Source organism: Panthera leo, chromosome D2, assembly GCF_018350215.1.
Source record: "Panthera leo isolate Ple1 chromosome D2, P.leo_Ple1_pat1.1, whole genome shotgun sequence".
In the NCBI taxonomy this organism is placed as follows: Eukaryota; Metazoa; Chordata; class Mammalia; order Carnivora; family Felidae; genus Panthera; species Panthera leo.
Window position 1 is genome coordinate 77,788,971 of NC_056689.1, and position 27,702 is coordinate 77,816,672.

A 27,702-nucleotide genomic window follows, 5' to 3' on the forward strand; every position below is an offset into this window, starting at 1 on the left:
AGAAACCGACTTTCTGGCCTTGCTGGGTGAGAGCCCTACACTGGGATGTGGGATCGCTTTGTCTGAAAGTAGCTTTGAAATGGGGGCTCGCTAATTACAGGGTGTATGTTTATATAGAAATTGCGGTCGTTTGATTTCTCTCTCTTTCTTTTCCCCCCAACAGTATCAAGGCACTTCTTGTGCCTTCTGGCCTGGGATGTCCCAGGGTGTTGGAAGAAACCAGGCGTAATGGAAAGTTGCTCTGGGGACAGACGGTGGCCTCTGTTCACCTTGTGGTATCAGTGGGAAAGACAGGATCTGTGCCTTTGCCTTAATGCCTTTTCATGATAGTGTTTTCAGTCTATAATGTCTAATGGGCATCTCCTCCAAAGCAACCTCAGCCCTCCCCTCGGTGGTGGCGATGTGCTGGGAAGGGCTGGCAAGGTTGTGGCGGAGGGTGGCGCCGGGACGGTGACCCTGCGTGCCACGGCCTTTGCAGGGGGGCCGCTAGGAGGTCCAGGTATCGGCTGGTGCCTCTGGCTCAGCATTTTTGTAGCGAAGCTGTTGGAAGGAAAGAAGCAGAACAAAGAGGTGCTCTGTGATGGGTGTTGCTTCTTACCTAAGTGGACGTTTCTTTGAGAGCCGCAAGGATCTTTGCAAAGGAGCTCAGGGCTGGGGTCTTATCCTCGCTTGTCCAGGTTTCCAAAGGCCCCGGGCATATATTTTGGCTCCTTCTCACCCATGCCTTCCCCAGGAACCCACAGCACAGAGCAACAAGGTCCTGAAGTGCCCTGTCTTTGCTTTGTTCCCAGGGCAGGAAGACCCCAACAGTTTGCGCCATAAATACAACTTCATCGCCGATGTGGTGGAGAAGATCGCTCCTGCTGTGGTTCACATCGAGTTGTTCCGCAAGTAAAGAGGGCCTTCTTGTTTTCCCACGACCTCTGATGCTCCCACCGAGATGCACTGCCGTTAGCAAAGCATCAGAGCTATCTCTGAGGCACTTGGATTTGTCCAAGTGCCATTGACTATATTCCTACGGGAAGATAATGTTTCTCCCTTAGTGGGCTTTCCCTTTTGACTCTTTAAAGCTACCTTCTTGACCCGCCTAGAGGAGTTAAGAATCTCTAGTGCTGAAGAGAGCCCCTAAGAATATTTTGTAAGTGGAGTTTTTTGGAGCTCGCAAAAGTCAGTAGCTTTCCATTGTTTTGAATGTTAAATAGACCGTTGATTGTAAGGTGTTTCAGGCTTAACCGGGTTCTCCTCTGGGTTCTAGGCTTCCTTTTTCTAAGAGGGAGGTGCCAGTGGCCAGTGGGTCTGGCTTTATCGTGTCCGAAGATGGACTGATCGTGACAAACGCCCACGTGGTGACCAACAAGCATCGGGTCAAGGTTGAGCTGAAAAATGGTGCCACCTACGAAGCCAAAATCAAGGATGTGGATGAAAAGGCAGACATTGCACTTATCAAAATTGACCACGAGGTAAGTGCGCTCCCCATCTGCAGAACTCAGTTCCCAGGTCGGAAACCTGGGAGCGTTTAAGAGATGCTGGGAGTATGGCCTGGGCTGGGCGAGCAAAGGGGGCTCACGGAAGCTTCTTTAATAAGCAGACTATAAGATCAGAGTTTTAAAAAATAGAAGCTGACATTTTTATAAAAGAAAGCAACAGGTTTATAAAGACATTAGTAGGTAAGCAGTGAACCTCGAGGCTCCCTTGCATTCCTGACCTCCAGGCAACTATTGTTACAGATTTGTTTTCATTTGTGCATTTCAGCAGCTTTGAAAACAAACCAGGTCTCCCAGATTGGTTTTTTTTCAGGGTTACTAGAAGTGTTTTAAAACAATGCTCCATTCTTAAAAAAGTTTTGGAAACCTTGAATTAAAGCAGCGCTGATGGATTTCTTCCTTACAGAACTTCTCAGAACTTTTAATATGCTCACGGGCACAGGAGTCTCCCACAAAAGGGTGTATACTCCGAATGATAATCATCTGAGCTTAGGACTTTTTTTTTTTTTTTTTTTTGGCAAAACTGAGACATAGTGAGCTCAGTCTGGGAAATGCTGTGTTTGAAAGCGGTTTGCTCTCTATTTAAGTATTCTCCTTGCCGTCGTTTTTGCCCTGTTGATTTGTCTGCCAAGTCTTCCTACCTGAAATCAAACCCAGGTCTTAGGGGCCATCACCAATTCCCGCTTGATGGTGTGTTGGTGGGGAGGCTTGGTTTGCTCTGTGGTGTGTGCAGTGAGATTGCATTTTCTGGTTGCTTCGTGCCCTTGTGATCTTGCAGACTTCATAGGGAAGGGAGACTCTGGGGAGGCTGGATTCCTGTTGTTGGCCCAGGAAAAGGTCCTAGACTGAGAGCCAGGAGGGGTCTTTTTTCCCACCTCTTTACCCACCTTTGCCTGGTTGTGGGCTCTGAAGGCAGACCAGTGGAGTATGACACAGGCCGTTTGTTGTCTGTGCTGTTTCTCCGGCTCCGTGCCTGGTGGCCTTTAGCAAAGTCTCGATTGGATATTATTTCTATTAGGTAGCTGTGGAATTTCTAGCAACATCTCTCTTTGAAGATGTGTTTATTGGTCACGATACAATCATAATAACTTCTACTCAGTGAGCTCCAGTGCCGATCCAGCCTCTGCCTTCATGCATAACTTCCACCTAATCAACAAGATAGCTGTATCATCCCCGTTTTATAGTGGAAGAAACAGGAAATAACCTGCCGGAAGTCACACAGCTATGCTGCCGTGAAACTAACCTTCCAAGCCAAGCCAGGCTCCTGACCCTCAACTGCCCAAGGCCGTGGCCTTTACCGAAAGAACGGAACCCAGCCTTTTGGGGAGATCAGATGGCTGGGCTTCAGATAGCCCACGGGTAGGCTGGCACTTCCCTATTTAGGAACGTGCTGCTCGAAAGGTGTGCAGGATGTGGTAGTCTCATCGGAAGGAGGCTGGCCAGAATAGCACATCCTGTGGCCACAGGCAAGACTTTTCAGCTCCCCCCCCCCAAGCTCCTGGAAGGCAGCCAGCAGTCGGGGCTCTCTGCAGGCAGGGTGCTGGCCCGGATGCTAAGTGAGCTGCCGCCGCTGAGTAATTTTGTGTTTGGAATGCGTGGGCACATAATGTGCCTCTGGCCAGGGGGATATTCTTTTCAGATTTTGAGCCAAGGTGGAGACTGTATCCTTGTGTCATCCCTGACATGTCCAGGCAGGACGTGAAACATCTCAACAGACCAGCTTTGCGGTGTTTCCGACCCAGCCCTTGCAGCGCCCACCCCCCCCCCCCCCCCCCCCCCCCCCCCGTCGTGGGTCCGGCCCTTCGACCGGCAGCACAGTTTGCCATGTGTTTCCAGCTCAAGAGAAAGGTGCTTACAATTTAAAAGCTGAGCCAAATGTGGCTCTTTAAAAAGGAATCGGAAATGAATGGATATTAAATTGCAGACACCCACACAAGAGGCTCGCTTCCACTTACTAAACTGCTTTTTTTATTTTTTGCTGATAGTAGTGGGAAGCGGGGAGAGTAAAACCATCTCTTCAGCTCTTTCCCTTTTGTTCCCGTAGTTTGATGATTGATTCTTTAGGAGGGGTCAGAGACTGACTTGGAAGGAGGCTCAATTTGGAAGGAGCCTCTCCTCTGGGCAAACCCAAATCCGCCCCAGCGCACGATTTAATAACCTGCAGGCTGTGGATGGGATGTGAGTTTGCACTGAGTCACTCTCAGGAATAGCAGAAGAGAAGAGAGCCAGTGCGAAAACTCAGAGCAAGGAGGAACAGAACCGGCAAAAACTGGGCCTGAGGATCGAACATCATTCCAAATGGTGCCTCGGGGGACTGTGGCCCAGCTGCCCCCGGGGCTGTTTCCTAATAACCCGATGAAATTGATGTGATGGCCCGCCAAGTATGTGGGCTGGGTAGCTAACTTGGTGGCTCATGACCCGGGGCCATTTCTTACTCAGCGTCCCCCCCCCCCCAATCATGATTTCTTTTGGAGGCTCTCCATGACTTTAAACAGCTCTTGTCCTTCCTGAGTGTGGTATTCTCAACACTTTTAAGGAATAGAAATTACCATGGACATCTGTTGTCATGCCCCTTGTCATCTATCTGGCCGCCATCTCCTGGGAACAGCAGCTAGCATCTTCTTTGGGCTCTGCTTCTCCCCCGTTGGGCAGTCTTGGTGGGACCGTCTGTCACGGTACCCCCCCCCCCCCCCCCGTGGCCCCGTTAGATCAAGCAGGCCCTCCCCTCAGGGGTGCACCTGTCTGTCACCCTCACAAAAACTGCAGGGGCCATGCGGGTGGAGCCCCTGCTGCTGAGACCCCCAGGCACTGTCTGAGTTCCAGCCTTCTCTGAGCCCAGTCTGTCTACTTTTGCTTCCATTCTTCGAGCTCCCCTCGCATCTCCAGTGAACCCCCTTTGGCTTGAGATTGCCAGCGACATGTCTGGGCTGGCGACCAAGGAGCTCTGTTTTTGCTTCTCACGGCTGAGAAGACACATGTGCGCTCACTTTCCCTGCTGAGTTTGGAGACGGGAGAACTTTCGGAAGAAGGCTCGCCAGCAGCCGCGTGGCCCGGTCTGTCCCCCTGCCCCCCACCCCCTAAGCTGGGGGAGGCGGGTCACCCCCCCTCCCCCAGGCCCATTCTGTGCTTCTGTCCTAGGTTTTGCACCTCCTCTTTCCTGGGACCAGCAGTGGCCTGGGGAGGGAGCACCAGCTGCAGGAAGTTGGGACAGCGGGTGCATGCAAACATTTTAATAGAAAGCAGCTTTGAGGGCAGACTAGCTCGGCTTCGGATACAAACTGTTTCCAAGTGTGTTTAACATGACACTGGCCGTGTTTGCAGAACATTTAAACATTTCATCCCCAGGCAGCATTTTGTCCGTGCAGTCTCCTCTCTGAGCGGTTCCGAAAGAGAGAGAGAGTGGGGTGGAGAGAGAGGCCGAGAAGGAGAGGGGGTAGGTATAGATAGAGGCAGAGGTAGAAAGAGAGCCATGTGGTTTCTCTAGGCCAGACTCCAGGGCAGAAACCCTGGGGATGCGTTGAGGGGAAATCTCCTTTCGTTACAGCGGTTTTCCAGCCGGGTTGACGAGGAAACACCAGGCGAGAAAGCACACGCCTCCCTCGCTGGTTCTGACTTTCGGACCGTGTGCTGTGTCCCCTTGATGCATTTCCCAGTGCTCTTCCGAAGAGAGCTAAGCTCCTTTCCCGGGGCCTCGGAGGCCTGGCCTGATGGGGCACGCCTCCTCCCAACCTCATCTCCCCCCTCGGCCCGCCCACCACCCACTCTACTTAGCCTCTTTCACACCAGTGCTGTTTCTACCCGGTGGGGGAGGGGGGGGTGTCTCGGCCGTGCCTCCCCCCGCACCCCGGGGTATCTCCCTGCACCTCCTCCAGAGCTGGCCTTCCCATCTCTTCGGGGCTCCTGCCAATTTCTGCCCGAGACAGCCCTTCCCCGACCCACGACCCGAGGGGGTGCCCACATCCCAACCCCCAACTTGTCACTCTGAGGACAGTCACGCATCACTGTTCATATCCCGCCCCCCCCCCCCCAGCTGCTCCTCTCCTTAGCATAATTTACCATTGCCTTATTTGTTGATTTAAGTTTTTCCTCTCCGGCGGGAGCGTGAGGGACACGCCTGTCACACTCACATGTCAGGTCGTAGGTGCTGGGCACCCGTGTCCCGGTACGAATCTAAGTGCCCTCTGCTCCGAGGAATGCCAGAGCAGGGAGGCACAGGGCTCCCGTGGTGGCCTGTGTCCCACTGTCAGATGAGGGTGTGATGGCCCACGCTCCCCCCACCCTCCTCAGCCAGTGCTCATCGGATCCCGAGGCCCGTCTGCTTTGGACGGACACCCGGCTTTGCCTGGGCTCCCGCAGCTCTGTGGTCTTTGGTAACTCAACGCGCTGCTGAGGCAGTTAGGTTTCCTGTGGGCGCTTTCCCCTGACGCCAACAACCCGGGAAATATGTGGAAGCGGCCAGGTTGGGGCTTGGGAGGTGTTTTTCTTCCCTCGCCCCCAGGCCCACGTCCGTCCCCGGCCACGTTGGGGCCGGTTGCCGCCTACAGGCCAGACTCGTTTGAAGTGGCCCAAGAGGAGGACTTCTGGGCAGGGGGGGTGCTGCTTGGTTTTCAGAGGGTCGTTTTGCTGCTGAGCCAGCCGCTGGGGCAGGAAGAGCTGCCAGCTCTGAGCCTGTGCAGCTCGGGACAGGGGTCCCTCGGGGTCGAGGGCCCCGGGCCTTCCCCGCACGGGTCCCAGTGGCCGCTCAGCAGGCTCTGTCTTCTCCAGGCCTGTGTCTCAAGATTTGGCCCGGTGCGTGGCGACGAATCCGCCCCGAGGAGGGCCCAAGGGGGCCCCGGGACCGTGGCGAGGGCCGGGGGTGGTGTGGTGCCAGGCATGACTCATGCCCGCCCACCAGCCAGCTCTCCTCAGGCAGCCTGATCGTCAGAAGGCGCTGACTAAGCCTTGCGAGCCGTCCGAGAGTGAATCAGATAACTCGGGGCCTGGACTGGCATGGCCTCCCATCTTTTGGAGCCCGTCCCTCGCCCTCGTAAAGCGACTGGGAGCCTGGGCTGTGGATCGCACCACCATAGCTACCCTCTTATTTTGTTTCTGTGTTTTTCCCTTTTGGATTCTTTCCCCCACTCCCTCCGTGCTGGTCGTTCTGTGGTCTCGCTCTTTCTCTCCCAGAACTCCCCAGGCCAGAGACGCCACAGACCCTGTTGGCGCCCCAAGGCTTCTATTACCGTATTGATTTTTACCAGTTTTAGGGGGTGGGAATCAATATCTCATGAGGTAATGGAAACCCGGGCAGCGAGGTGGAAGCCGGCCTTCATTCCTCCGTGCGGCCTTTGTGCAGAGGCTGCTGGGGACGTGGCCCCTTATGTTCTGACTGCAGCTCCTCTTGGAATGTGAAAATGTTTCAGTTCCCCAAACTATCAAAACCGGAGCCCTTGTGTGTTCTCTGGCCCCGGTTCAAGAACTTAGCTGATTGTTAAGGAAATTCTTTGGCTATTTTTTCTCTTAATATGGTAATGCCTTTTTTCACTTTGGCGCTCTCTCCTCAGGGAATTGGATTAAGACTATTATTTATGGTTGTGACAAAGCAGTTCCCAGGTTTTCAGTTCCCTGAATTTGTAGGTGCCCCATCGGGAGTGTCTCCTGTCCCCTTCACTGCGTGGGGGACATCCGCTGCTTCCGTTTGACAGTGTAGTGAATGTGTCATGATGCGTTCGAGTCCAGGCTTGGCCAGCTGCGGCCTGCGGGCCAGATCCAGCCCTCCACCTGTTTTTGTAAATAAAGTTTTATTGCAACAGCAGCCATGCCCGTTCCTTTATTCACAGTCTGTGGCTGCTTTTGCCCCGCCCCAGCAGAGTCCAGTAGTGAGGATGGAGACCACAGGGCCTGTGAAGCTGAAAGTATCTCCTTTTTGGCCTTTCACAGAAGAGGCTTGCCAGCCCCAGTGTGAGGCGATTAACACCTTGTCCTAAGGAGCTGAGTGTGCTGGGGGCTGAGTGTGCTCCTAAGACCCATTGAGGTGCGGCTCTAGGTGACCAGAGGCCAGAGAGGCTGATTTCATCTGCCCTTTCTCTTGGGGCGTGTGTGTGTGTGTGTGAGTGTGTGTGCGCGTGTGTGTGCACGTGTGCATGTGTGAATTCTGCTCTGTTTTGCTGCTGCTTCCGCAGCTTTGGTTTTGCTGGGTTAGGCAGAGAGAAGCCTTGTTTTTGCCCATTTCTCTGTATTCTCAGTGCAGCGTTTCCGTGAATTCCAAGATGTTTTGAAAATGAGTGTCCAGTGTTAAATCCTAAAGATCTTTAGAGTCTGCTTTGTTCACTGTCCTCAGTTACTCTTTATTCACTCATGGATTCTGTACGTCTTTACCGAGCGTCTGTCTTGGCCAGACGGTGTGTTAGGTGCTGAGGATGTACCAGCACTTGGGCAAGAGCCGTGAGAAGGCAGTCGAGGGTGGGAAACAGGACAGGTGGCGTAAAAGTCGGTGACAGGTGCAGAAAAGGAACAAACAGAAGAAGTAGAAGGCACTGGGGGCTGGGGAGACCTCTGTACCTATTGCAGGCAAGGAAGCTTACATTTGGAGGTGACATGACAGGAAGGGCAGATAGGGCCAACCCGGGGGAAGATCTGGGCCAAGCCTGGAGCCTCTGGACCTCGGACCTCGTGCAAACTTACTTCTCAGTGAGTTTATTGGAGCCCTTCAGAACACAGCCGACGTTTCTGGCTAGCTGCTTTTTCCGCATATTGTCTACATCTCTTATGGGCCTTGTTCTTGGGAATTCCTGGTCATACTCTGGAAAGCTTCGCTTTCTCATGTAGTCAATCTCCTGAGAGTCTGAAAGTGCTGAGGCTTCGTAATGAACTGGTTGCCTCATTCCATGACAGTGTAGATGCCGTTGCCCAAAACTGCTTTCCCACCACCATCATGACCACCTTCCGTGGCAAGGGAGAAATAAGGCATTCTGGTGAATTGAGGACTGAATATTTTCGTACATGTGCTAATTAACAAGTCACTTTTGCTAATGAAGGCTCCAGAATCTGGTGATGACAGCATGTGACTCATGGTATTTCCCTCTTTGCTTTGGTTACCAGGCAGCTCATCGAAACCATTGGCTTTGTGGTTAGAATATTCTCTGTGACTCCATTTTATGCCACGGATATATGTTAATTAGCTTAGTATAATATATCCCGTGTCACTGACCGTGTCAGATTATTTTTACGTAGAGGAGGTTATATATTAAAAAACATTTTAAACATTGAAAGGAAAGGTATTTCCTTGGGCTTCTCTGCGTACAGGATGGCACAAGCTCTAAGTGGTCACGGGGAGTAAGGAGCCAGTTCAGTTCAACAGACATCGGGTGCCTGTGGTGTGCTAAGCACTGAATCCACCAGAGAGGGACCACTGCGCTTCTTTTGGGGAAGGATCTTTTTTTTTAAAATTTTTTTTAATGTTTTTATTTATTTTTGAGACAGAGAGAGACAGAGCATGAGCAGGGGAGGGGCAGAGAGAGAGGGACACACAGCATCCGAAGGAGGCTCCAGGCTCCGAGCCATCAGCCCAGAGCCCGACGTGGGGCTTGAACTCACAGTCCGTGAGATCGTGACCTGAGCTGAAGTCGGACGTTCAACTGACTGAGCCACCCCAGCGCCCCTAGGGAAGGATCTTTTGAGATCAGTTTTTGGGGATGGGCCTTTAAAGACCTGGTTTTCTTTCATTTCTTCCGTTTTTCACTTTCCTATTCATTGATTTTTATAATAGATGCTTAGCCGCCAATCACTGTTATCAGTGAAGCTGAAGTCAGTGTTTGATAAATGTGGAGGCATCCAGGGGCTGGTGTGTGAAGACCAGGGTTACGTTTGACAGAGGCGATGTTTTGCCTCCTCTGGATGCCACGGAATAAGTACAGTCACTGGCCACTGGGCTCCCATGTAGAACTGTTGACATTTTGTGGCTTAAACAACAGGAGTAAGGGAATTTTCGAGATGCCAGTGTTTATAGCCTGATGGAGACTAAATATTCTGGTGGGGTTCACAGACAGGGACGAGGGGGTTGCTGGCCTGCTCCTTCTCTTTCTGTTCAGGCTTGACCATGCTCTGTTCCTTTCTCTTTCTCCCTCTGCCTCCCCCACTTCTCCCGTCTCCCCCACCTGAACCCTCCCCTACTCCCATCCGTGGAACAGTCTTAGATGCTGACAGCACCCCCCCCCTCCAATGCCTCTGCGACCTAGTTTGCTTTTCCACAGTAAGCAGGCAAGTTGGTGGCTCTGCTTCTCGCTGGGTATGGGGGACGTGCTATTTTCTCCATTGCATATACATTTTTTTTTTAAAAGAAAATGAAAGGTTAGCATAACTGTTTCCAGAAAGCACATGGAATCACTCAGTTGAGTCCCAGCCAGCCGCTGCAACATTAGCCTTTGAGGCACACTGCTGCCGACACACTCAGGACCAGCCTGGGGCTCCAGCCCCTTGACAACGAGTGTGCCGGGCGGCGGAGAGGCAGCGGCTCCCGCCGACTCGGCAACGAAAATATTTTTGTAACAGGAGCACTTTATACTTTCCAAGGAAGAGAAAGAAGTAGTTCACTTGCCTCATTAGGTTAAAAACATTTTTTTCCGTTCAGTTTTATGGTTTGTTTCATTGGCCTTCTCTGTCAGCTTCAGGGCAGGAGTGCAGTGGTTTGAGAGCATTCAAGGGCTCGTAGGCAGAACCCAGTGTGGCCAGACGCTGAAAGACTGACAGGCCGTTGCCTTTAGGTCCTCTCTAGATGACTGCAGGCTGAGCCAGCATCTGGAGAATTCCAGGAGTCCCCTCTCCTCTTGAGGCAGGCGCTTGCAAGGACCATCTGCCCCCGTCGGGGACTTGTAGGAAAAGAGATTTATTAAGGATGGCGGTGGCTGTTTTGATCTCATCAGTTTAACGGTTGTCTGCTAATAGGTTTTTTGGAAATCAGCCAGGTCTTTTGGAAAGAACCCTAATTGTCAGAGCTGGAATGACCTTGGACATCACCGGCCGCCAACAACCTTATTTTAGAAGTGGCCAAATCCGGGACTCAGAGAAGTCAATCAGGTGGCCCAAGGTCGCAGAGTGAGTTAATACAGAACCAGGTCCAAACCCGGCTGTCCCGCTGCCTGGGACATTGTGCTCCTGGGTACGCGGCGGCCGAGGGGGCACGTATGTGCGTGCGCGTGTGGCGTGACTGTGTCTGAGTCTCCACTTGTGCACAACCCTTGGCTGCTGCTGGAGAATAAGCCCAAAGGAAGCCATCACCCAGGACGTTACCCAGCACAGACCCAGCCTTCCTTCCTCGGGGCGTCCGGTGGTTGTGATTCACGTTCAGCAGGAACCCAGGCCCCACGCAGAGTCCTCGAAGCAGGTGGGGCCACACAGCCCTGCCGCCAGGCCCCGGCCCAGGCTTGTCTGAGGATAGTTCAGCTTCCCGGCACTGGAGAAACAGCATGGCCCAGGCCCTCGCCCCGAGGACTCGTGAACTTGGCCTCCCCTGGCTGGTTTCTGTGCTGATTGCCCTTCGACTCCCCAGGTGCCCTGTCATGTACCATCTCTGCTGCCCTCACTCGCCCCTGTGGGAAGGTCCTGCACCATGAGCATTTGGGCAGTGGGCAGGGTAGGCCGGAGAGAAGGTCACTTGGGTTGGAGGCAGAGGGAGGATTCTGGTCCTGGGACCTCCATCTCCTAGCTGTGGGAACGTCGTCGTCGTGGGCACGATGGTCTGTCCCACTGAGCGTCTGGTTGTAAACTTTTTTTTAAAATGTTTATTTACTTTTGAGAGAGAGAGAGAGAGAGAGATGGAAACAGAGCGCAAGCAGGGGAGGGGCAGAGAGAGAGGGAGACACTGGATCCAAAGCAGGCTCCAGGCTCTGAGCTGTCAGCACAGAGCCTGATGTGGGATTCTAACTCATGAACCATGAGATCATGACCTGAGCTGAAGGTGGACACTCAACAGACTGAGCCACTCAGGCTGCCCAGAGTGTCTGGTTGTAAACGTCAAGCAGATGACAGAGCACGACGCACGTAGGGCGCGCAGACAAGGGGTGGGTTAGGCCAGGCTCTGCTTGGACCATTTGTGTCTTGCACGAACACAGACATTTCGTGACCATTACTTGTTTTTGAAGCAGATTTCTCCTTTTGCTCCCATCCCAACCCCACCAAAAAACTGCATGAAGGAGCATATACTTAGTAGAGCCCTTCCCAAACATTGTTAGGTATTAGGATCGCTTCTCTAAACTTTGTTTAATATTTATTTTTGAGAGAGCGACAGAGAGAGCGTGAGTGGGGGAGAGGTGGAGAAGGAGACACAGAATCTGAAACAGCCTCCAGGCTCTGAGTTGGCAGCACAGAGCCCGATTCAGGGCTTGAACTCATGGACTGTGTGATCATGACCTCAGCCGAGTTGGACACTTAACTGACTGAGCCACCCAGGAGCGCCTAGGATCGCTGCTCTACAGTGAACCATTTTCCCCTAAGCCTTGGGGGTTGCTGATGGCTCCCACCCCACAGCCCTCCTTCTCCTTGCTGCTACAGCCCTGGTCTGTCCAACCATGATCCACCCCATTCCTAAGGCAGACAAATTCTGGAGAAGCTAAGGCAGTCATGGGGGCCACGTTCCCCTTGTCAAAGCATGGTTGAGGGTAATCTTGTGACTAATTGCTGGCCGATGACCCAGGAAGAAGAATGTGCTGGGCCTCTGGATTCTTTGCTCTTCTGAAGAGACACACAGAAGAGAAAAGATCCTTTGACATCCACTGGGCATAGTCCTGTCTTTACATAACACTTGGAAGGCAGGTGGCTTAAGTTGATCAGACAGAAGGAAGGATGTCCATGAGTCTTTGAGGTGATCAGCCCTGCCACCATCTTGCCCTTGAACAGCTGGACATTTGCTCCATTTTGAGTCGGGTTTTCTGATACTTGCAGCTGAAAATACCCTAATTGAAACACCCAAATCGTTTCTCGTGTTGATCTATAGTTAGCCTTTATGGAACATTCTAGACTGAACTGACCTTGGCAATGGAGATTTGGACCATGTGCTTTTTTACTGCCGTGTGACTCTCCAGCCCGTCAGGCAGTACGGCTGGAGGGGTGGGCACGGATGGATTTCACTGATCTTCTGTGTTCACTGTGCCGGGCACTTAGGAGACGCTCGGCGAATGCTTGTTGAGAAAGTTCTCTTTCATGGTGGTGGTGTTTTACGGGAGTGCTGCCCGGCCTGCTGGTTGTTTGTTTGTTGTAATTGAATGGGAGAGCCTTCTTTAATCACACTCTACGCTCACCTCCCCCAAGTTCTAGCATTAAACGTACCTCACAGTCAGTATCCTGCCAATGGCTAGTGTTTAGTAATTTAATACAGACCTGCTGAGTCTGGAGTCCACACCCAGGACTTCTGACAACCTCACCTGGGCTGTTTCTCCCTCCGCCTGGGTGACAGTGGGCTGAAAACTCAGGAGTTAGGGGGTTTCGTGTTTTCTTTTCTTTTTTTTTTTTTAATTTATTTTTTTAACGTTTATTTATTTTTGAGACAGAGACAGAGCATGAACAGGGGAAGGTCAGAGAGAGAGGGAGACACAGAATCGGAAACAGGCTCCAGGCTCTGAGCTGTCAGCACAGAGCCCGACGCGGGGCTCGAACTCAGGATCGTGACCTGAGCCAAAGTCGGACGCTTAACCGACTGAGCCACCCAGGCGCCCCTCGTGTTTTCTTAAAGTCACTCTCGGTGGTGCTGTTGTGAGGATGCTGTTTAATGGTCTTGAGTCACATCCAGATAGCTCCCCCGCCCCGCCCCATGAGCATGAATGTGACCTTGAGAACTGGGAGCATACCGGGCACGCTATGAAATATCCCCGGTCCTCGAAGGACTTGGGCCAAACGTGAGACTCAGGCTCTCCGGGTACAGCCCGAGGGCTCCTTCTCAGCTCTGACACGGAGCCTTGGAGTCTCGCTGCGGCCACTTACGAGCTCAACCCCCCGCACTGCCCCCCTCCCCCCTCCCCGCGCGCACACACACACACACACACACACACACACACACACACTGCTGCGGTGTGCACACCCGACTTAGGTTTTCATCCACCCGGTGGCTAAAGGATCCAACGTGGGAATAGATGCTGCTCGCACCCTTGCTTCGTACCGAGTGGAGGAGAGATGCTTGTGTCCTAACATCTCAGGCGTGCTGCGTGCCCGGGATGGTGAGCTGTGGGAAGGGGCTGTCGGGAGAGGGGCTGGCTTCTCCGACAGGCCCTGTGAAGCTGGGGCCGCTTCAGAAGGAGACTCAGGCGGAGCGTCTGCTCAGGAGCCTTGAGGCGGCTTTGATGTGGGTGTCTCGGGAGCCAGCCTTCCGGCAGCACTGCGGAGTTAAACCAGGAGCGGGCTGAGCGGTCAAGGCCAATTCGTGTCTTGGTGCTTCCAGCCGTATCTGCGTTTCATCCCCCCCGAGGCCCCCTGTGGACCGTGCGTCTAGACAGCCATGGGATAAAATGCTCAATTACCAAGTAGGAATTTGGCCAGCAGAGGTATAGCTGCGTTGAGCAGACAGACCCGAGGTAAAGACTGATCAGATGAGCCTGCTTGGATTCGGAACAGCTAGAGAGCCTGACGCTTGTGGGGCCAGCAGCCCCTGTGGGGAGCAGGGGCCAGATGGCCCTGAGAAGGCATTTTGACTTCATGGAGAGCTGTAAGCCTGGCCTGACCCACATTCCTGCCCCACGTCACCCCTTTGCAAAGATCTCTGCCTCCACTTGGACTTCAGGGTAACACGTACCAGGAGCGCAGGTCTGAGAGTTGGGAAGCCTGTTCTCTTCTTTAGCCAGGCTGCTCATGAGCTGTGAGGAGTCACTGCATCTCTGGGCCTCAGTTTCCACATCTGTGAAATGGAGGGGACGCAGGCCCTAATTCTCAAGGTGGCCGTGAAAGTGCTTTGTCAGCCGGCAGGTGGAAGGTTCATTCCCTTCCATGTCAGTAGAGGCTTCGTGTTAAAAACCCCACCCCCTTGGGATATGTCCGCTTGCTTATTTTTGTCTACGATTGTCCTTCATGATCCAGGAGACGAGTGAGTAACAGCTTACACAAGGTGAGGGTTGGCATTGCCCACTGGTACCATTGGTGCAGGTTTGGCCTCTTGGGATCCAGGGTTCTTTCCCCCGGTTGTGTTCCAGGGAGGATTGGTTCCTGGGGAGACTTGGGCTAGTACCACTGGTGTCCACTTATCCAAGCCCGTGTGGTCCCTTGAGTGTGAGGACTTCACCGTGCTGAAGGCCCCCGGGCCCGGCCCTCCCCAGTGAGCACGGCTGAGCAGCACCCAGGCCCCTGGTATTCTCCTCCCCTCATGGGGACGGGGGGGCGTGGGGGGGGACTCTCCTCTGTCCTTACAGCTTCTGCTGACCCCAAAGTGTTTGTCTCCCTGCCTCGTCCTCTGCCTCGAGCTCAGACTTGGGAAAGAAGAGCTCAAGGGGTGTCATCTTCAGAGCCCCTCTGCCTCCTGAACCCCGAGAACTGGGAGCCTGGGCCTGGTTCCCTTCCGACGGGGTACAGGTGGAATGCAGGAATCGAGGGTGTGCCAAGGCTGTTTGAGAGCCCCACGGCGAGCCCTGCCCCACGGAACTTTCTGATGCGGTTCCCGGTTTGTGTCTGAGCTGATGTGGGCTGGGCCCACCTCTCTGTTTGAACTTGATCTCTTGCCTTGGAGTTGGTGAAAAGCAACTGTTATCTTGGGCAGCCAGACACAGCCAGCCCCAGGATCCTTCGCCGCCGTGTCCCCTGGCCCAGCCCCGAAGGAGGGGTAGTGTCCCCAGCAGGCCTCCCCCAGAGTGGCTGAGTATACATCACTGGCCCTGCTCGCCCACCCGCTGTGACTGCTGGATGAAGTCATTCCTGGCAGGGGTGGCTGGCACGGGCCCAGAGTAAACAGGCCGAACTGAGCCGCTGGTGTGCCTCTGGACGCCGAGGAGCTTGGGGGTGCGGGGCCGCGGGCCTGCCCCTTCCAGAACAGCACCGTGCGCTCCGGCCTCGGGCGACCCCAAGGGTCACTGGTAGTGTAGACCCGTGCCACCTGCCTCTTCCCGGCTGGGCGACGGCAGACGAGCTTGTGGGAGTTTAGTTGGCCGGGTTCCCCCATTGGGTCTGCACAGATCCCAGTGCTAGTAACGATAACTAACACTTAGACGATGCTGACACGTCCCAGTCACATGCTACTTAACGTGAGCCAGGCGGTATTCATGGTGTTGTTCGGGTCTTGTCGCCTAATTCTCACAACTGCCCCGTGAGAGAGCTGTGCCGCATTATTCCCGTTTTCCAGACGACAACCCTGGAGACCCAGGGGGTTATGAACTCGCACCAGGATCTAATCAGGATCTAATCTGTGCCCTTGACAGGCCTCTACTGCGCTTCTCGCTGTCTGTGCTCTGAGGGGCGTTCCTTCTCATTGCCATTTCTCGAAGTCAGCGTGAGGTCTTAGATCCCTTCTCCAATATTCCTTCTTCCTCCGTGAACTTTCTGAGCCAGCGTCTTCCTTATTGGGGGCGGGAAGGGGTCTTTATGGCTTAGCGCCATGTCAGAGGATGAGGGAATCTGGGTTTGGGGGCACAGTCTGATGTGTGAATCTCTGCTCTGTCTCGAGTCACCCAGTCTTTTGGGGCCTCAATTTGTCCATCTGTTAAATGGGCACCTCGCCTCATCCGCTGGTGTCTGCCCTCTCCGTGTCAGAACAGATGCTAAAATAACCCTGGTTTTCGCCCACCCCATCCTCTCGGGGGCCCCCCTCATCTCTTTCTGTCTTTGTTGAGGTGGATGTGAGGGGGCTGGACGTGCATGAGGCCTGGGCGGGGTCTCGGCTTCCTGGACCTGGTTCCCGTTGTTTGGGCAGCCGCTACTCTGCTCTTGACTCAGGGAACAAAGGCGAGAGGAAGGTTTGCTTGGCTCAGGAAGGAAGGGAGGGGGAGAGCCTCAGGCCGTCCCTATGGAAGCCCAGCTCTAGGCCTGGCTACTCCAGCTGGCCTTATTTTGCCCTGTTTCAGTGTGAAGAGTTATTTGGAGCTTCTGACTCTGCCGGAGCCTCACAGGGCCCTGGGGATCAGGCTCGCGGGGTTGGTCAGTTCACCAGGGCCGCGCGGAGCAGAGGTGGTCGATGGGGCGCTCTTTTCGGGCGAGGAGGGAGGCTACTTCTGGGGTTTTGGGGCCGGTGGAGGGGTGGGGGGAGCTGGACGCCTCGCCGCCCCCTCCCGCTCCCTGCGCCTCTCCAGAATTGCCCTGCACTTAGCACAGAGATGCACCCAGCCGAACCCGTGCAGCTCCAGCCTCAGTGCTCCCGATTCTCCAGGACTCGGACAGAAGCACCTGTGATGAGCGGGGGTGGCTCTGCCCTTTCCTTCCACCCCATTCCACCCCAAGGCTGTGTAGGCTCAGGATCCTTCTGTGCGCCTTCCCTTTCTTAGGCAGCCTTGCCCCAAGTCCAGACTTTGTCTCCTGTCCCCTGGTCTCAGGGTCTCACAGCAGGTCTGTGCTAATAGTCACGATGGGGCGCGACCCCGCGATGGCCTCTCATGACCTTCCGTGTTCTCCTTGGTCAGCGGCTCCAACGCTCTCTTGTCCCTCAGCAGCTTGCGACGTGCTGATGGCGGTGGGCGGGAGGGGACGGGAGGCCCCGGGCCTGCCCTCACTCCCGCACGAGGCCCGTCACCGCCCGACACTCCCCGACGCCTGCGCGTCGTCCATTCTGTTAACCAAACGCAGCAACGCCAACCTTGTGGTTCCAGGGCAAGCTGCCTGTCCTGCTGCTGGGCCGCTCCTCTGAGCTGCGGCCGGGGGAGTTCGTGGTCGCCATCGGAAGCCCGTTCTCCCTTCAGAACACGGTCACCACTGGGATCGTCAGCACCACCCAGCGCGGTGGCAAAGAGCTGGGGCTCCGGAACTCGGACATGGACTACATCCAGACCGATGCCATCATCAACGTGAGTCCCGTGGGGTCGGGCAGGTGTTTGGAGAGCTGGGCTTAGGAACCCGGGGTGGAGCCAGGATCCTCGAGGTGCCGGCCAAGGCGTTACCTCTGAACCCCTAGAGCGGCTGAGGCCGAGGGCTGGTCCTCGGCCTCAGCCATCTCCAGGGACTCCTGGTGAAGGGGACTTCGGATACACCAAGGTCTGCAGCCCAAGGGAGCCCCCCATCCCACTGGAGGGGCCGTGGCTCCTCTGCCCCCAGGCCGCTCAGCGGACCCGATGTTGAGGCTCTGTGCAGGAGGGATGTTCACCCTGGTGCAGGTGCTGTCACCCCCAGAGGTGCTCGCTCTGCCTTGGGGCATGGTCTGAGCGTTAGGCCCATACTGTTCCATGTCTAAGGAGGCCAGGCCTTGCTCCACACCATCTCCTCAATGGAACCTTTTATAAACCACATTTTTTCCCCGTTGGCCGTCTCCTTATAGGATTGGCCTTTCTTTTTTTTTTTTTTTTTTTTAAATGTTTATTTCTGAGACAGAGCATGAGCAGGGGAGGGGCAGAGAGAGAGGGAGACACAGAATCAGAAGCAGGCTCCAGGCTCCGAGCTGTCAGCACAGAGCCTGACGCAGGGCTCGAACTCACAAACTGTGAGATCATGACCCGAGCCGAAGTCGGTCGCTCAACAGACTGAGCCACCCAGGAGCCCCATGGATCGGCCTTTCTACAGAGCAACGTGTTTCCCCCTACATCTGTCTAATAAATAAGAAACAGTGTGTTTTGTACATTTGCTGCTCTAAAAGGTTTCATTCCCAAACTTTCTTGTGATCCGCATGAAGTAGTGGAAAAAGAACAAACCATGTGGATTTCCAGCCACAGCGGCAAAGCGGGGATCGCATAGCGGGGATGGGGGTGGGGTGGGGGCAGGTTTGAAATACCGGTTGGTAGCCAGTGTGTTGCCAGGAGAAGGAAGTGGGTGTTGGGTGTTTGAGGGGGGTCATAGTTGGCCTCTGGGCTTTGGGGCCAAAAAAAAAATTTTTTCCCCCATTTATGGCACATCTAAAACTTTCTGAAAATGTTTAAGGTCCCTTTTTCCAGCAGCATATTAGGTTGACAGGAACAAATCCCAGGAGAGAACCTGCCAGGCAGGCAAATGCACAAGGCCATGTAAAGACATAAACTCATAACCTTCTAATTTTTGCTTAATTGCAGTATGGAAACTCGGGAGGACCATTAGTAAACCTGGTAAGGCCTTTTTTTTTTTTTTTTTAAATCTGTGTACATGTTTTTTTGTTTTTTGTTTTGCTGTTTTTTGCTTTCTTTTCAGACATGAACTTGCCACAGCACATTATCTGATTCTTTTACAGTGAAATCTGTGAGTCTGTACCACATCCTTAGAAATTACCCTTCTTATCTTTTCTGGAAAGAGTAAGGCATGTGGGAGTCGGGGTTGGAAGTGTTATGCCAGCAGACATGCTTGGGTTTCAAAGTTACAAGTAAATTCAGTGGAATTTGGGTCCAACCCAGGAGCAGCCAAAGGGGGAGGCCTTTCTTTTGAAGGTGTAAGCAGCTCTGGCCTGTTACAAAAAGGCACAGCCTTCAAATGAGGTCCCCAGGCCGCCACAGGAGCTGGCTTGGCTCGTCCACAGTCTTTGTCTTGGCCAGGAGCCCTCCCTTAAGACCTGGCTGAAATGAGGAGTTGCCCCGGCTCACAGAGATGTCACATAAGGCTACATTTAAATACATAAGCATGAAAAGGGAAGCTTTAGAATCTGTCAGAGTGAGGCCCACGCAGCTCAGGGGTCACCCAGCCCTGTTCTCATTTCCCTCCATGGGAAATCGAGGCCGTCTTTAGAGAGGCCCTGGGTGGCAGGGCCTGCTGGAAGGTTCTCGGTGTCGGGGACCGAATCCTGTGTTGCAGGAACTGTACGAGGAGAGAATTTGTAGTCGCTTGGCACTTGTCCCTTATCAGCCTGAGCTAAACAAACCATTCAACAAGGGTGTGCAGAATAACGGTGAAGGGGTCTTGTTATTCCACGAGTAGCGTTCGCCAAACTAGGAATCTGTCTTGAACGAGAGCACAGCCCGTAGACTGGCTTCCTCCGTGATCTGAAGCCGGTCTGTGACAAGCAGAGGAAGCGAGGCGGGGCCTTACCCTGCAGCCCCTGTAACATCTGTGGCTGCTGAGACAGCACGGAGATAGCACTGTGTTTTCCCGGTAACCCCTAGTCACTAAGGTTGTCCCCCTGGGTATCAGCAGAGGAATCTTTAGATCATGGAACATGGAAGAAGCTGGAGGCTGTGGACAGCCACCTAAGGGACTCTGAGGTTTCGGAAATATTCCCTGGGAAAGGAGCAAAGGAGCACCTCGAAACCAGCCTCTTGAGGCTCTTTTTGTGGCACGGTGCTCCCTGAGGACAGAGCCTGATGTGTGTTGGCTCGTACTGCCCAAGTGATGCCTCTCCCCCTGCGGCCCCGGGACCCCCTCCACCCGGTTCCCCCTCCCCACCCATTCACAGCTCAAAGACTTCCTTCATTACAGACGATCTGTTCGCTTTTGGTGCGTGTCTTCTGGTAAACCTTCATGGGCCCAACAGGCTGTTTCCATCTTGCTTTTCAGGATGGCGAAGTCATTGGGATTAACACTCTGAAGGTGACAGCCGGAATCTCCTTTGCAATCCCATCAGATAAGATTAAAAAGTTCCTAACCGAGTCCCATGACCGACAGGCCAAAGGTAAAGCATGGCCCCACGTGGCCGCGGGTGGTTCAGGCAGGCCCGGCTGCACCCCTGAACGTCAGCTAATAAGCCTTTTCAGATCGAGAAGGGAAATGGGATACACGTTGTTAGGCCCCTGGCATTGGGTCACAGAAGTTTGACCCTTTTTGGCCGTCAGTGTTTCACGTGGTTTGGTCGAATATGTGCCAGGCACGATCCTAGGTGATTTCTATACATCGTTTTATTTCATTAAGTTCCTTTGCCCTCTCAGGAGGGAAGTATTAGTCCCATTTTAGTGATAAGAAAACTGAGATTCAGGGAGATCGTTCATTCCACACACGTTTGTTGACCCGTCTCTGCTTGGGGTTAGGCTGGGGGTTCCATGGCTCCACAAGGTCCCCGGCATGCGTGATGTTTACACTCTGACTGGAGGGGGAGGGAGGGTGGTACTCGACAAACATGCAAGGTTTCAGATACCAATGATGCTTCCCTGAAAATGAAGCAGGGTGGTGAGCTGGGGGAGTGCCGGGAGGGAGACATTCCGGACCAAGGAACAGTGGATTCAAGGCCTCCGTTGTGGGCACAGCACACACAGCGAGTGGGTCACGTGGCTGGAGTGCAGTGAGGTTCAGGGTCACACAGATGGATGCAGAAAGCAGTTAGCCAGGGTCACGGAGACTTGACCTCTGTGCCGTGGTGGCCGTGGTGAAGGCCTTGGGTTGTATTGAGAACAGGGAAGGTCGTGATCTGGTGGACGTCTTTGAAAAGTCATTGTCATGGCTGCATGGAGACTCCGCTGGAGGGGCTGGGCAGAAGTTGTAGGACCAGGTGAGAGACTCTCCTGGTCATCCACGCCAGGGTGGGACGAAGGGCTCAGATTCTGGATTTATCGGAGGGCTAGAACCCTCATTGGAGGTCAGGATAAGGCAAAGAGGAAGCAAGTATCACTCCTCAGTTTTTGGCCATTAACAAAAATGACAGGACTTTCCCCAGGTGCCATGGCAGGTAGGGGCCTGAGAAGGATTTGAACCACATCGTCAGCGTTCCCCCCCGTGGCCCTGACTTTATACACTGCAGGGACTGAACCTCACAGCTCCTGGTGTCCCCAGTACAGCTGCCAACTGGGCTGACCTGTTGTCCTTTTGTCGTCCCACCAGGCAAAGCCGTTACCAAGAAGAAGTATATTGGCATCCGAATGATGTCGCTCACATCCAGGTGGGTAAGCGGGACGTCTGTGTGTGTATCTTAAACTTAAACCTAAACTTGGGAAGGCTCTCACTGGCACCCTGAAAGGGAAACCTCATGCTGCCTTAAGCATCTCGGTTTCTGGTTATAATTGAGAAACATCAGGAAAGAGGAGGGGCCATTCCCCTGGGCCTCTGGTTTTATGCTTCATTTTGGGGGTTTTGTTTGTGTTTGGAGGGAACAGGTCCTTCCCTCTAGAAGATTCTGCCCTCCTCTTTGAAGGCAGGCCTGGACGGTGGAGCGTGTTGGTCACTCTCCCTCATGCCTTCCTTTTCCCACTTGTTCCGTTGAAACCCACATTCCAGGAGTGCCCCAGCACCTCCCTCAGCCCAGAGCACCCTGCCTTTTGGGAGTGCGACCGTGTGTGGGCTGTGGCTGCCGGAATGCTGGGTCAGGCTTGTTTGTCGGAGCCGGTGGAAGCCGTGGCGTGCGGCTGCCAGGCTTATAACGTACTGGTGTTTTACCCTTGATGAAAACGTCTGGTATAAGCACACGAGCCTGGTAACTAAGGGCACAGTGGAAACTCTTGCGGGTACAGGTAGCAAAGAGCAGAACGTATTCATGTAGGCATTAACATATGAATTATCGTAATTAATTTACTATTAATCGTGACCATATTACTATCCTTTAGATGCATATTATGAATGGTGGTGTCGTTTTTAGCACTCCACAATGTGTGGACTGATTTGCTGAGACTCAAATGTGAATCAGTTACTTGTCTTGGAGTCGTGGGCGATGAAGGTATGGGGAAGGAATATACACCCTAGCATCTGGCTTCCTGAGTTCTTGTCCCAGCTGTGCGACTTCCTGGCTCATGACCTGGGGAATGACTTGACCTCTGTGCCTCAGTTTCCTCCTCTCCGGGACCAGGATAACAGTGCAGGCATTTTGGTGGGTGGTGAGGACCGAGTGATTGAACGTGTGCCCAGGCTTGGATCCACGGGTGGTGGCACGGGTCGCCAGCCACAGTGACACCAGCCACTGTATTTACCGCACATTTGCTCCGCACCAGGCACCGGGCCAGGTGCTGCGTCCAGACCATCTCACCTAATCCTCAAAACGACCCCTACATCATAGAGTATTGTCATTATTCCTGTTTTGTAGGTGAGGAAACTAAGGCACAGAGAGGTTAAGCAGCTGCCCAGGATCACACAGAAAGTGGCAGAGCTGGGGCTCCAAACCTGGGCAACCGCTACACCGTATTCACTCCTTACATTACAATAGCTACTATTAAATCATTAGTAAAATTAAGAATAATAATAATTATAAAGCACCGTACTTCCTGTCAGCCAGTAGATCTTTGACTCTAATAGACATGTAAACGAAGCAGAATCAGATCTCCTGGGGCTATTTATTTCAGGAGGAGAAGCTGGGTGAGAGCTGAGTCTCAGCCAACAGAGGCCCCTGGTTACTTGATGTTAACGCAGGTGTTTTCCTCCCGAGCAGCAAAGCCAAAGAGCTAAAAGACCGTCACCGAGACTTCCCGGATGTGCTTTCGGGAGCGTATATCATTGAAGTCATTCCTGACACTCCAGCGGAAGCGTGAGTTAGAACTATTTTCTCTTTGCCGGATTATCCCTGCGGTTCCTGGGGGCGGTCGGGGGAGGCTGTGTTCTTTTCATATCGGCTCAGGTGGTGGTGAGGGTCCCTGATGAAAGGGTTGGACACCCTTGGTCCCGCCAGCTGGGACCTTCGGGCCTGGTTCAGCTCAGCACTCATCAGCAAAAGGGTGCTTCCTGTCCTCAGAAGTCCTCACTTCATGAGAGGTGACTCAGGTGGAAGGAACGACATCTGACTCTCATGAGTCTCTGGGGCAGGCCTGGCCGGGGAAAGAGGGTTCAAGGAGCAGTGGCCCTGAGATCTTGGGCAGTGGTCCCGTCCTGGGCCGCCAGACGGACACATTTCCCGTAGAAGCCTGCCTTCTCTGATTCCGTCTGTTACCGACCAGGCCATACCTGTCTGTTCTGTACCTCCAGAACAATAACCCAGGTAACATCCAAGTAACATGAAAAGAAGTAGCTCAGCAGGCAGTCAGCACGTCTTACTTCTACAGACATAATATGCAGGGAGAAGAGCTAGACGGGGTGGGGCCTGCAAGCTGTTCCCTGGGGCCCGGATCTGGCCCGCCGACTGCTCCGCTTTAATATGACCCGTGGGCGAAGGATAGATACTGCATTTTTAAACGGCTGAAAGAATTTTTAAGCAAGAGTATTTTCTTCTGATACATAAAAATTGTACGAGATTGACATTTCAGTGTCCGTAAGTGAAGGTTACTGGAACACAGCCAAGCTCGGTAGTTACACACTGCCTACAGTGGCTTGACAGCCACGGCAGTCGAGTTGACTTGTGATGGATGCCACATGGCCTGCAAAGTCCAAAATATTTCCTATCTGGCCCTTTACAGAAAAAGTTTGCTGACGCCGTGCTAGACCACTAAAGGACCGTAATAGCTTATTTGACACTTATTTGACTCTTGCTTATTTGTAAGAGCTAAAGTTACAGCAATAATAACACAAAAGAAGGTGGAACCATTCCACCTGCTCCTTAGGGGACCGTCCTCCGAGTTGTGATGCCCATGACAAGCAAGCTGGCCACGGGCACGATCCGTGGTAGACGGTCTGCGGCATATCCTTGCCTCCTCTGGGGTCAGTCTGTCATCCAATCATAACAAGTGCTGGGGAGCGTTTCTGCAATGGACAGGACTGATGATTTGGCCTAAAACTCTCAAAAGGAAATGACGCAATCCGTTGGTAGTTGAAGCTACTGTCATGTGAGTTCGCCATCACCCCACCCGATGCGCTCGGGGCTTCTGGGTTCTAAACTATGCCTCTGTCAATGCACAGTCGAGTCCCTCTCCTGGCAGTTAGACCCGGGGGAATGGAAGCGTTACAATCGTGTTTCCCCTTGTGTTGCAGGGGTGGGCTCAAGGAAAACGACGTCATAATCAGCATCAATGGACAGTCGGTGGTCTCAGCTAATGACGTCAGTGACGTCATTAAAAAGGAAAGCACCCTGAACATGGTTGTCCGCAGGGGCAACGAAGACATTATGATTACGGTGATTCCTGAAGAAATCGACCCATAGGTAGAGGCATGAGCTGGATTTCATGTTTCCCCTCAAAGACTCTCCAGTGGACGGTGCATGATGACTCTGGGCTGGTGGCACAGGACACTCAAGACTTCGGACCACCGTGTTCCTTGTTCAGCAGAAGCACCCTGGCCAACAGAATCCTTCTTGATAGTTTGCAGGCAAAACAAATGTAATGTCATAGATCCGTAGGCAGAAGCTCGCCCTTCTGTATTCCTATGTATGCAGTGTGCTTTTCCTTGCCGGCTTGGACCGTTCCTGCTTAGACAGTCAACATTTGTCTCTCCCTTTAACTGAGTCGTCATCTTAGTCCAACTAAGGCAGTTGATATAACGCATAGGTGGAGGAAGGCCCCACGGGAGCCAGAATGGTCCTGGGCACGGTTTTGCTTTCCTCGTGGTCAGCACCCAGAGGAGATGGACGCCAGAGACCACAGGCCGGTGACCGTTGGCTTCCCAAACGGCCGAAGTTGCCTCTTTTAGGAATCTCTTCAGAACTGGGGGCACAATGACTTTGAGTTTGAGCTATTAAAGTACTTCTTCATACTCTGCCTTGTGGCTTGCTTCTTTCCCGTTCCCTGTGAACAGCTGGTGGCTGTCTCTTGGAAATGCTTGTAAGGTCAACAGGTCCTCATTAAACCACATTGTCCGCGCAGGGTTGAGCTTGCAGGCTTACCAGTTATTTCCAAATCATCACGTGGGGTTTACCGGCATTACTAACAACTGTGCTTGGCCGCTCTGGCTTCATAAAATAGGGCTTGAGGACAGTCGTACTTGCATCTGGAGCTTTCCAAACTGACGAGAGTGTGTTGACCTCATGCATCACGCAATCAGTCAACGAAAGATTCTCTGGGCCTCCGCTCTGCGCCAGACAGGGTGCTAAGTATAGAGGGATCAGCGCAGAGCAGGATGGACCCAGGCCTTCTGTGACCCAAGAACTCTCTTATCTTAAGTCCCCAGAAAGTACAGGCTGAAGTTGATTGCAGTTGTCCTGGGCTCTGACCTGAGAACCAGACCGTAAGCCTTGGGAGGGGGAGGAGGGCTAGAGCAGGGCTCCCCTCGATGCGTTCTCAAACAAGTGTAACCGTAAGCGGCCAGAGACGCCTCTGTCTCTGGGAAAGCTCCCAAGAGTTGGAGACTGGACCCGTGTAGACTGCCACAGAAATTTAGCTTGAGAAGTTAGCACGGGGCTGCGTCGCTGTGGGGAGCACACACCGGGGAGGAGGCTTTTTACACCGGGAGTGGAGGATGAGGCTCTCTACTTGTCAGCTGTAAAAGGGGGGGCCTTGGACAGGATGGAGGTTGGGGTCCCTGGACGGAGAGCTTAATCCTTCCTCCACCAGTAGATCTCCGAGGTCTGGTTCATAACTGAAGAGGCTGTAGAAGAACAAGGGCCCAAGTTCAGTGGAGGGGAAATCCGATTTAGCAAGACCCTCATCAGTAGTGACGCCAGGCAGCCGGGTGGCTGTGTGCCTTCGCGGTCTGTTTAGATGACCTTGGAAAGTCGGAAGGAGCCGACTTGCCTGTGGGTTTTGCACTCCCTCCCTCTCCACCTAAGGTGATGACTCAGAGAATGGCTCCATCCTCAGATGTTTTTCCCACGGGCCTGCTCCTGGGTGGGCCCCAGGGCTGAGGTACCACTGCAGGTGGGGAGGGCGCGCTGGGTGGCGTCCAGGTCAGCGGCAGCCCCGGCCGGAGCCCGTCTGTCTCCAGCCTGTCATCCGCTCGGGAGATCACAGAGGGTTCTGCTGGAAGGCATCGGCCTGGAGCCCACGGGCTCAGCCCTCTGCAAACACTGTAAATACTGAGCAGCAGTTCTGAAGGGCCACGGGACTCTGGGGGAGGGGGTAGGGGTGTTGCCCGCGGATGTGGTCGTATATGAGGCCTCAGAGAGGGCAGCTTGGCGCACGGTCGACGCGTAATGGGTCCGGTTCCGTGGCTGCCCTGAGCTGTGGTACCCGGTGTCCTGTGGGGGCTGCTCACCCGAGCACCCCGCGCTCACACGGGCTTTCTCAGGCCCTCTTAGGCCAGCCGTTGTTTCCTCACCTTGCTTTGGGTTCTGATGGAGGTTTTGGCCACATCAATTAGCCTTAAGGTCCGGGAGGCAGAGCTGAGTCGAAGGGGCATCGCTCCTGGAGCTAGGTAAATGTGGGCTCGGCTCTGGGGTCCGCATCTTACTGGCCGCGTGACCTTTGAACCAGTTATTTCACCCCTCTGTGCCCGTTTTTCCATCTGTACCACTTCCTGTGTCTGCTGTGGCTAGTGACACAGTGGCGCACAGCGAACGCTCTAAATATTAGTGACATGGGCGTTCCTTGATGTCTTGGAGCCTCAGTTTCCCCCTCGGTCAAGTGGGGAGTAAGAGCAGCGTCCCCCCTTGCCCTGGAGTTGTGTGCGTCAACCATGAGGGCCTGTGCTCCTAGATAAGTGCAGCTGCTCCCGTTTTTATTGTGGGTAGCCTGCCGTCCTTCTGGTTCTCAACTGACAATTTCAATAGTTAACATCTGCCGGGTGCTTGCTGTGTGTCAGACGTCGTGCCGAGCATTTTACATTTACTGGCTGTTCGGGCCTCAGATCAGCCCTGGGGTGGATGCTATATTTACCTCTTTTGACAGGTGAAAAAATTGATATCCAGAAATTAAGCATCTTGCTCAAGTCACGGAGCTGATAAGCGGGCGGCTGTGACTTAAACCCAGGAGGCCTGAGCCCATGGTCTCTGTGCGGCACTGCCTGCCCACCTTTGCCTCCTTGGGACTAAGACTCCCAGTCCCTCCGCCTCGGGGCAGGCCTGTGTCCATCTTGCTTCTAGAAGGTGGTCATGGGGGCCTGCAGCCTGCTTGGTTTCTGGTTCCTCCGGGGCCTTGCAGACCCCTCCGTGGTCCCCTAACGGCCCTGCTGGCTGGTGGGTTGGCAACGCCCCTTCTCTGTCCCCTGAGGAATTCCTACCCACCCAGTCTTGGCTCTGTGGCTCCAGTCCCTGCTTCCGGCTTGTGTGAAACCTTGAGCGATGCCAATGGGCACGTTTATGTGGCATGATTGGTCCCCGTCCCACCCTCCCAGATGCTTCCCTAGACGCACGAGCCGGGAGAGAGGCCACGGCGTGAAGGGGTCTCCTCACCGTCTCTTCTGGGGCCCCGCCGAGTGGGTGCTGTGCCCAGAAACTGTACGTGGTCCTGGTCTTTTCTGGCTCCATTTCTTCAGCTGCAAACTTTGCAGAATGCTCATGTCTGGTGGGTGTGGGGAAGGGCAG

At 53.8% G+C, this 27,702-nt stretch overlaps 1 protein-coding gene across 1 annotated transcript in view; it reads left to right on the forward strand.

The window, feature by feature from the left end:
* Positions 1–24,998, forward strand: part of HTRA1 (HtrA serine peptidase 1) — a 51,405-nt gene extending 26,407 nt beyond the window's left edge. Inside the window, exons 2-9 of the mRNA XM_042908335.1 lie at positions 792–891; positions 1,256–1,460; positions 17,231–17,425; positions 18,617–18,649; positions 20,025–20,139; positions 21,279–21,336; positions 22,813–22,908; positions 24,282–24,998. Of these exons, the coding sequence (XP_042764269.1) occupies positions 792–891; positions 1,256–1,460; positions 17,231–17,425; positions 18,617–18,649; positions 20,025–20,139; positions 21,279–21,336; positions 22,813–22,908; positions 24,282–24,450 (971 nt within the window). The 3' untranslated portion in view covers positions 24,451–24,998. The remainder of the gene's footprint in view (positions 1–791; positions 892–1,255; positions 1,461–17,230; positions 17,426–18,616; positions 18,650–20,024; positions 20,140–21,278; positions 21,337–22,812; positions 22,909–24,281) is intronic.
* Positions 24,999–27,702: the final 2,704 nt, after the last annotated feature.